At 38.6% G+C, this 9751-nt stretch overlaps 1 protein-coding gene across 1 annotated transcript in view; it reads left to right on the top strand.

The window, feature by feature from the left end:
* The first annotated feature begins 260 nt into the window (after positions 1-260).
* Positions 261-9751, top strand: part of CEP85L (centrosomal protein 85 like) — a 90651-nt gene continuing 81160 nt past the window's right edge. Inside the window, exons 1-2 of the mRNA XM_031066723.1 lie at positions 261-378; positions 2141-2302. Of these exons, the coding sequence (XP_030922583.1) occupies positions 261-378; positions 2141-2302 (280 nt within the window). The remainder of the gene's footprint in view (positions 379-2140; positions 2303-9751) is intronic.

The raw sequence follows: 9751 nt of genomic DNA, 5'->3' as shown, positions 1-9751 counted from the left end.
GTTTGACACTTAATACTGTCTTAATGCTACCACTACTCCATATTAAATTATCTGGTACATTTCTTTTAACACTTGTGTAACACCATAAAAGATGAAATGTCATCAAAGAGTTGTATGGTGGAAAGCAGCATAATGAAGGGTGAAACTATCTATATTCCTGTTCTATAAATGTATTTTAAATGTCTCCTAAATCAGAACTGTCTCTGATTTAATTAGCTTGGCATTCCATAAGTCAGTTTGACTCTTGCTTGAATAGCTAGATGCAGCTTGAGAGGGATGGAGTGGAATTCTTCTGGAAAGTAGCCCTGTTCAGAGGGAGGTGTGGTAAAATTACTGTTCCCAAAGCAGCCAGTGTATTAGTGAAAAATGTGCTGGATGGTAAGAGAAGAAGAAACGTCCCAGTTTCCCACTAGCTGTGTGCAAAACTGTGACACTTGAGTACATTAGATGATGACACAAGAGAGGGTGATATGAAGGATGACACCTGGAGCGGTATGCCACTGGAATCTTGGCTGGTACCCCTTTACAGGGTGTGACTGGTGAGCCATGGGCACGTGTGTTCATGTCTGGCTCCTCTGGTCTTCCCCCTCACCCTTGGACCTGAAAGATACTCACTGGAATAGTTAAAGAGACTTCTGTAGAGGCAAAACTAAGCTTAAGGAAGAGAAGGAAATGCACCATACAAGGTATGGCTGAAGCAGAATGAAGGGGAAGGAGAACTGGGTGATTTTAAATTACAGGGAGAAAAGGTAGGCAAATGTGCTAAAGGGAAGAAGAGGCAGTAATCTCAACAGAGAATGAAATTGAGGCAAGTGAGATGGACAGGCGCATTTAAGGCCTTCAAGAACCTACCTACAAAAAGGACTGTTTTAGATGTCATGTAACAGGTCAATAGCACATGCCACAAGCAATTTAGTGTATAAGTATTTATCATGTTCCTCAGTTTTCAGCTGGCTTGGCAGGCAGCTGTCACCACTCTAGCCACTAGGTCTAGTGATTTAGCTGCTGTATGGGAACCATGTATGTATTCATGTATGGGGATTTGGGTTGTATATATACCCACATATTTAATTTTTGCATTGTTTTCTGAACTATTTAGTTTACTGGAAAACAACTACAGCTGGAAATAGCAAATGTCCTTGCAGAGGCAAATTGCTGTTACGACTTCAGATGGACACTGCTGAAAGTGTTTAAATGATCTAAAAATAACGTCATGTAGCCCAAGAGACATTATATGTGAGCTGATGCTTCTTCATGAATCATTTCTTGCTGAAAGTGCTATACAAAGCTAAGTGCTAGAGGGAGTGTATGTATGTGATTATATATAAATGAGGAGCAGCTATGCTTTTTTCCATGGTTCATTATGTACCTGTACTGGTTCAGAATATGAATGTGGTGATCAGTATTCTGCCTTTAAACAATGCTCAGATTTAGGTAGTGGCTATTGGAAATTGTAATGGTCTTCTGGGATTGTACGCTGAGATAAATTTTCCCCTGAGGTTGGCTGTGAGAATATGTGGCCTACTTTAAAAACTCCTTGAACAGAAGAAATAGTTGCTGCTCTGAATTGTGCTTTAAAATGTAATATTTTAATGATTATTTAAATGAAAACAATAACCAAAATTAAACAAACCACTATAAGGATACATGTCTCACAAAGGCAGTTTATGTGCAGCTACATAAGGAATTACTTTAGGTATCAGTGTTGAGGATTTTATTGCTGGCTTTATCATGTAGGTCATGTGGTTTATGCCCAGCAGAAAAGGACTGTATCTCAGTGGCCAAATGTTCCACTGGTTTCTGTCCTAAAATTAATTCATTGCTTTGTATTTGAAAGCTTGCAATGCAAAATTCTGCTGTGATTTGAGGATTAGTTCTAGGACAGGAATTGTATGATAAATGTCTTGTCAAAGAGTACAAGAAAGGTTTAAAATATTAAAAATATATGGGTTGGAATTTTGGGGAAGCTTTCATCTAGCAAAAGGATTTTACTTAGCAAAAAAACCCTCTAAGACACATACACACTCTGGCTCAAGTTTTATCTATGAAACATAGGATTCAGTTTTAATCTTCACAAGTATTTTGTTGCTGATTTTTGTGTTTATCTCCAATGACAGACTTCCTGCTTTCTCTTTTGTAGGCTCAGATTATTCCTCAGTGGGATGGTTACCTGGTACTGAATCTCTGTGGCAGTCCTCAACAATTTCATCAAGCAGTCCAAACAATCCTGTGAGAAGACACAGCATAGCTTCTGACAGTGGGGACACTGGGATTGGTACCTCCTGTTCTGACAGTGTGGAAGGTGAGTTGACACTGCTAAGTTCTGTATGTTTCTGAGAGTGAAACAATCCAAAACATTTTAAAGATGTTTTTCACAAGCTAACCGTACTTTTGCAAAGCTGTTGAGCGCATGCAGTTTTTTTCCTTGCTGGAGCCAAGTAATTGTTTTGGTAAGGGTTGATTAATTTAGTTCTGGATGAGTTGTGTGCATCAACTTGCATCTCTGCCACAAAGGGGGTGCTTGTGTTATGTTTTGATAATTGCAGTTGCAAGAAGTGCCAGATTTATACAGAGGAGTAATGTCCTGTACTACAGCACTCGATAAACAAGTAGGGAAAAAGCAGAAACTTTCAAGGGAGTTGATAAAAGGACAATGCTTTCTGGTATTCATTGTGTGTGTCATATAGTGTGTGTCAGCAAAGAAAGTTTGCTCATCTTGCTGTGAGGAAAGCCTGTTTTCTCTTCTCATCTCCACTTCTGGTGGGAAGGAATTAATGTTTTATTGCATGGAATTTGACACATAGTTAACGATCTCTGAGAAGAATCAACAGTATCTAAAGATTGTCAGAATTTAGTTTGGATTAAATCATGATTAGTCAAAGGTGATCTTGTCAGGGAGGGGTACAGCCTCTACAATGGCAGTGTTTCCATAACATTGTCACCCTCCCTATACAACCTGTCACTGGAATTAAGCTGGAATGAGAGAGATGTAGTGAGACTTGAGGTTTTCTTCTTGCATTGACTTATTTCCCGAGTAAGACTTTTGAGACAGATAATGAATGACAGCAGGATTGTGATATACTTTTCTCCAGCAGCTTTCTATGCCTGATAAATTTTGCAAAAGGAGTAGCTGGAATGAGGAAGAACAGGAAGAATGAGTAGAAATGAAGTAAGGAATGCTGAATCAGTGTAAGACAGAAGGCTGTGTGGAGGGCTGAGCATTCCTGTGGAGAGGTCCAAATGCCTCAGTTAAGTCTGTCAGGCCTCTTTTGCACATAAGAAAATCCTTTCCACCCTCTTTCTGTTGCATCTGTCAGCTCATAACTTGCTTTCTGCTTCCTTTCATTTGTAAACAGTTGTTGGCTTTGGCAAAATAAATGTTTTGCTCGAATATTCAAGTTACTGAGTGTAAAACTGAAATAATAAATGGTTATTAATGCAGAAGTTTTTTGGTTTTTTTTCCCCCAGAGATGTAGGGGGGATGAAGTACTCTCATGGTGTGTATTTATTTATAGCTTTAATCACTCCCAGACAAATGCAGCACAATAGTATTTTAAGATGCAGCATTTGAATTAAAACCATATCCTCCCCTCCCCCCTCTTGAGGGCTTCCCCATTTGAGGGGTGAGATGAAGGAGAAATGAAACAGCAGCTCCTCATCAGATGTTCTGTTCTCCTCTGTAGGCAAGAGAATAATCTGTTCAGGGCTGGGTGGGGGGAGAGTAAAATAAAGAGGGGAAAGGTTGCAAGGTTGCAACAACAGATAGTTTGTGAAGTTTGTCTTTGGCAATGCTTTACAATGGTTAGTTCTACTGCATCCTTAATGTTTCACATTTCCCACCACCTTGTTTGAAAAACTTTTAAGTAGTAGAAAAGAAAGTGTTAAAGAAAAAAGGTGGGAAACCTAATGGTGAAATGAAGATTAATGGAGGAATCATATGACAGGCCTGGAAATTGATTGTATATGTTTATTTTTAGTGGAAGGGGTTGATGCCTATGATACCTAGTTGTCTGCATCTCTCAAGCTGCCCCCTGCACACATCCACAAAAAGAAAAGAGTATCATTCTCCTCTGTGGGACTGTCAGCCCAGACTGGTAATTGCAGACTTGATGCTGGCCATCTGCTGCCGATGTGGTGCTGGGGAAGAAGCTCCTGGGGCTTTTTCAGAGGGGAATTTTTTTCACAAGTTGGCAGATTATTACAGTTTTTAACAATGCTCAGATAATGAATTTTGGCCTTGCTATTTCCTTTCTGTTACAGCCACTAAAAATAAGAAACTTAATTTGAGAATTAGCATTAACATCTCCTTTAATTCTGAAGGTTGCAGCTGAGTTTGTTTGTACAGCTATATAGTTGCTAATAAATATGCTCATGCAGAGAATGGACTGCAGGTGCATTTAAAATATATTTTTAATGGGATTTTTTCATAACATCTTAAATGTTCTTTCAAATTCATCTTCTTACTCATACTTATTTCAGGAACATTCATTCTCTTTGAAAATGCAGGGTTTAAAAAAAAGACAAGTACCTCTTGTGTTTGGCTCAAACCTGTGTGATTTGGAGGGGAGATGAATTTTGACAAAGACAGGAGAAAGAAACCTTTAATGTTAAAATGTATTCAGTTGATTGTATATTATTTGTGCAAAGGTAGGAAGATTAGGAAATGAAATAGGCAGTGGAGTTGGAATTGCATGATGTTGATGTGGGATCTGAGGACAGAAATTTATAAACCTTAAATGTGGGAATGTTGTTGTTTGGGTAGATCTGACACTTTTAATTGAGAGTGCTCTAAATTTAAAGATTAAAAGGCATTTTATATCTGTTTAAACTACCGTTATATCTGTTTAAACTACAGTTAATGTGTTTGGGGTTTTTCTATTTGTTTCCTGTCAGTTTGTGTCTTTTTGCACTCATATTTAACAACTGTTGTGATACCTGTGTATAACCATTCTTTCAGTAGCACTTACAGAAGAAATACGAAGTTTATATTTTAAGTGTTTTTGAGACTGTTTTTATTTGGGTTACCTAATTAGATAATCAGGGACTTGGCAGAAATTAAATGGTCTCTAAACCCCAGCAGAGCTCTTTCTCTTGTGCACATTCTGAGTTTTGCCTTTTAGAACAGGAGGGACAAGAACTAGATATTAATGTGGTGAGATACAGGGCTCATGATTCTTGCAGACCAGAACATTTTCCTTCATCAGATAAGCTTGTTGTGCTGTGGAAAGTCCCCAGATCTTTCTCCCTTATTGTTACATACAATTCATTTAATTTAATATTGCTGGTTGCAAACTAATAGTGTGAAAATTCATAGAACGTTACTTTCCTGGAAGAAAGAGATTGGATGCAGAGAATCAGTTACTACTTTTTTAGGAGTTGATGTTCTTCCAATTTAACTTTAATATACCCCTTTTCTAATAACCTTCCAACAACTTCTCTGGAATGCTTAGCTGATAGAATAGGAACTTGTTTTGATGTTATGAGACCCAGAGGTCTATTATTGTCTATAATTTTTAAGGGCATATATTATCTTCTTAAGGATTTAAAAAAATCCTAATTACTTCAATTGAATTGTAGCATTTCTTTATATGCCAAGGAACATGGGCAACCAGAATCAGTTACTTGGTTTTGCTCTTTCAAGCACTCTTTCTTCCAGCAGATCCCAAGCATGGTATTCTAGTGCTTTTTTTCATTAAGGAGAAAAAGAAAAGTTAATAGATATAACTATTCAATATAGTGATGGGCAGAAGTGAATTTCAGGAAACAAAATTTAATTATGAAGTATCTTGAGGGGGATTTTCTTCTGCTGCTAAAGATAATGGGATTGGGGATTGACAATGCATAGGTGAAACATGTAGATTGTGCTATCAGTTTGGTATCACAAAAGTGTCATAACACAAGGATCCTAGATCTTGATTGCTGGCAGTGCTCACAGTGTTCTGTGATTTTGAAAGATGATGGATTTTCAGAGAAGTTCCTGATTTTAATTGAATTGAGGTTGATCTCTATGCCCTTGGATCCTGGCAAGTATTGGCATATGTTTGGTGAAGTGGCTTGATTATTTGGAAGGTAGAAAATAATCATGTTTGAGGCATTTTTTCTTGTTTCCTTCCTTTCTGCTTGCCAAGTCTCACATTATGAAGCAGTGTCCAGCCCTCTGTGAGTCAGAGTTATTGTGTTACTTGGATATTATCTACCCTGACAATCAGAAATGTGCACTGCACTTAAGCCTGTATTAGTCTCTAGTCCTTGTAAGTGGTATTGCCATGGCTTGCTAGAATAAAGTGTCTGTATGGCTGATGGGAGTATAAAGATTAATGCTCAGAGTTTGGCTGTTTATTTTTTGGGGGGTTTTAGGATTTAATAAAAAAAAGGTTATTTCAGATTCTGGTAGCCTATTCCCAGGATTTCATGAATAGGGAAAAATTATGCTAATAATTTTCCACTAAAATAAGATGGAGAAACTGCTTTAAGTAACAGTGACATACTCCGTGTGAACTTGTGTACTCTGAATTTGAAACTGGCTTGAACTAAACTAAAGGCACTTTACTGGTGTCGTACATGAATGTTCTGAAGTTAAAGCTGCTGCTTTAACTTCATACTTTGCCTTCTTTTGTGACAGTTTCTCCATAGGAACAAGCTCTCACAGTATGCTCAGTTTTCCTCACATAAAAAATACCAGCAGGGCTTTTTTCTGGCTAGTGGGAGTGTTCTGCACAGTGAACTTGGTGCATTTTGCCTTCAGCTAACATCAGTAGTTGTTTCTCAGAAAAATTATTTCTGTTGTTCTAATTGGAAATAACTCAGTGAGAAGAAGTTCTGCTTACTTAGACTTTAGTGGCATTCTCCTCATTACTGTGCAAAAAGTAATTTCTGTCATATGATGGATTTTGGAGCTATGTCACTGAGTTGTACCAGAATGTTTAAATGGTGAGATGGAGGAGAGGATCAGAAGGGCAAGAAACCGGGAAAAAAACTCCCAAACTTCAGATTTGAGATAAAGACAGTTTAATAATGAAAGAAAAAGTGAGTGAACATTGTGATGTAAATGCACCACCAGGAGACTGATGCCCAGCCAGTCTCTGAGCAACAAATACTTCTGAAGAAACCTGCCCCTCAGTTTCATTGCTGAGCATGACATTGAATGGTATGGAATCTCTTCGGTATTTCAGGTCAGCTGTCCCAGCTGTGTCCTCTCCCAGCCTCTTGTGCACCCCTCTCTGGGGTGGCAGAGGCCTTGGTGCTGTGTCAGTGCTTCTCAGCAAAAGCAGAGACAGTGCTGTGTTCCCAAAACAAGCACCATAGGGGCTGCTGTGAAGGAAATGACCTCTCTCCCAGCTAAACTCTACAATTTCTGCCTCTTATTCCAGGTCATTTTCATCATGCTCAGGTGAAATACCAGGTAGATGTTTTTAATGTCCTGTAATCTGTGTTTTTGGAGTGTGGTGGGTATCTGGTGTTCTGATGAGAAAAACAAGGAGCATTGCAAAATTCTCTCACCTGTACTTAGGTTAATATCATGAGACCTGGGCATGCCAGTCATTATGCATCTTTGCTGGGGGATTTCAGGGAGGACTTTTCACTTTTCCTTGCTGCTATAACGTCAAAGAAGACTCTCTGGCCTGTGTTCAGCAGTTCTGTAGCTCAGGATCTCATGAAGGGGAGCAGGAGTCAGATCAGTTTCAGAAAAGCCACAGAGAGGAACAGTTGTAGCCTTAGACTATTTTTCTGTGAACACTGGAAACATTCCTGTCGCTAGTCAGTATTTAATGTACATATTCAAGTAGCCTTTGCAGCCTTCTCTGAAGAAATCACAGGACTCATTTTTAATCCTTTCCACTGTAGACAGAATAGTGCACTTAGTGATGGACTTGAGGCATTTGGGATACAGGCCACAAGTTCCTTGTAGCCAGAAAAAACCCATTGCTGCGGCCTGGAGTTGTAGCCTGGGGCTTGACAGAGCAGATTATTTGTATCCCCCACAGAAAAGTTTGTAAATCTCTGTTTTTTAACAGTTTGACAAGACTATCCATTTCTGGAGGGCTTATACTTCACTCTTTCTTAGTTTTTGTTCAGCAGACCTCTTTCTACTGCAATGTATGCACAGATTAAACTTTTTTCTTAGTGCAAAGTCCAGTTAATGTATTTAATGTCATCCTTTGTTTTAGCCGTGATTTCAGTGTGCTGATAATAAGTAATTTCTGTAAAAGTTCCCTTTGAAGTAGAACATAAAAGCTCACTGTTAGAGAAAACCTTTTTCAGGGCTTTGCTTGTGTTTCTGTGATAAGTCAGATGGAGTTTTCACATCGGTTTTGGCAGCATAAAAGCAGCACTGAGGAAGAACAATGTGCAGAGACCACTTGCGCATGAAGCATGGTTACTCCATCTCACTTCCTGAATCTCTGACTTTCCTCACGTTGGGGGAATTAGAGGTCTGTAAGAGGAAGTGAGAAATACTCAGCAAATGACAAGTCTGATCAGTTAGCCCAGGTTTGGGGTAGAATGAAAGTTTGAATAATGGGGACTGGTAATGGAGGGGGCAGAGGGTAAAGCCTCAAGAATGCTTGTCTGTCTGCTCATGGGGCATTTGTTTGCAGCAACCTCACTTGAGTAGTAGCTGTTAACAGCTGCCGGGTTTTTTTTCAGACAGAATATGAGCAAGTTTGTTGCTTTTGATATGTTAAATTCCTTTGAGAACTGTGATTGGTTTGTTTTAAAAACAATTACTATTACCATAAACTATTTTTACCATCTTAAATGCTTCTTAGCCCATCAAATTTCAAAAGAAAACTGGTATGGGTTTTTCCCAATGCAAAACATGGTGAAAGAAATCTCTTAAGGTTTTTTTCTTCCTCTTAGAGGGCTGACAGATAAGGTTTTGCTATGACAATGACTTGTGTTTGTGTCAGCGGCAGGCATGAAAGTCAGCATTGTAGAAGTGTTGTCAGCTACACAGAGGTCACTTCTTTGCCCCTGCAGCATGTTCTAGTATAGCTGTCCTGTGCAATAGGTTAAAAAGATTATGCCTTATTCGGCTTATATAAGTAAATACAACTTATGCAACAAATACCTTTGTAGTGAATACTCAAGCTTTGTCTGCAGAAAAACATTTCTGAGGCATCCCAAAGCAGGAAATGTTGGTTGTATACATCTAAACAGTATTTTCTGTGTATGGGTGTATTGTTTTTAAAATGTCTGTTAAGTAGCAAGATCAGAAAAAAACCAGAAGGCAACTTAGGTGTTTGTGTATGAATAAAATGAAGTCTGTCCGTAAAGGCAGAAAGACGATCGGCAGGAAAAAAGGCAGTGTTCAGTTCCCTCTAATGTCTCTGACACCAGTCCTCTTTGCAGCTTTCTCTAAGTTTTTTGTAATAACAATGAAAACCGGAAAGCATACTGGAGTAACCTCTCTAATTTTATGTCAGTTTCTTCTTGGTCCGTTTCCAGAATTCCTGTGATGTTCAGGAATTGCACCCTCTTCTGTTCCCTGTTCTCTGTGCCGCTGTTCTTCCCGGGGCTTAATCCTTGAAATAGAAAAAGCGGTAACAATGAAATATTTGGAAGGAATTAGTTACATTTATGAATGGCATAAACATAAATTAGCATCTCCCTCCATGTTAACTGTTACTACGTTACAATTTAAGCCTTGTTCCTCTATATGACTGGATTTTTTTTTAAACTCTTACTGCATTGAGTAGAAAGTTTATAAGGATGTTGCTAACAACTTGAATGGATTGCAGAGATTCCTGTT

This window comes from Geospiza fortis, unplaced genomic scaffold (assembly GCF_000277835.1).
Source record: "Geospiza fortis unplaced genomic scaffold, GeoFor_1.0 scaffold98, whole genome shotgun sequence".
In the NCBI taxonomy this organism is placed as follows: Eukaryota; Metazoa; Chordata; class Aves; order Passeriformes; family Thraupidae; genus Geospiza; species Geospiza fortis.
This window is presented reverse-complemented; position numbering and strand designations above follow the sequence as displayed.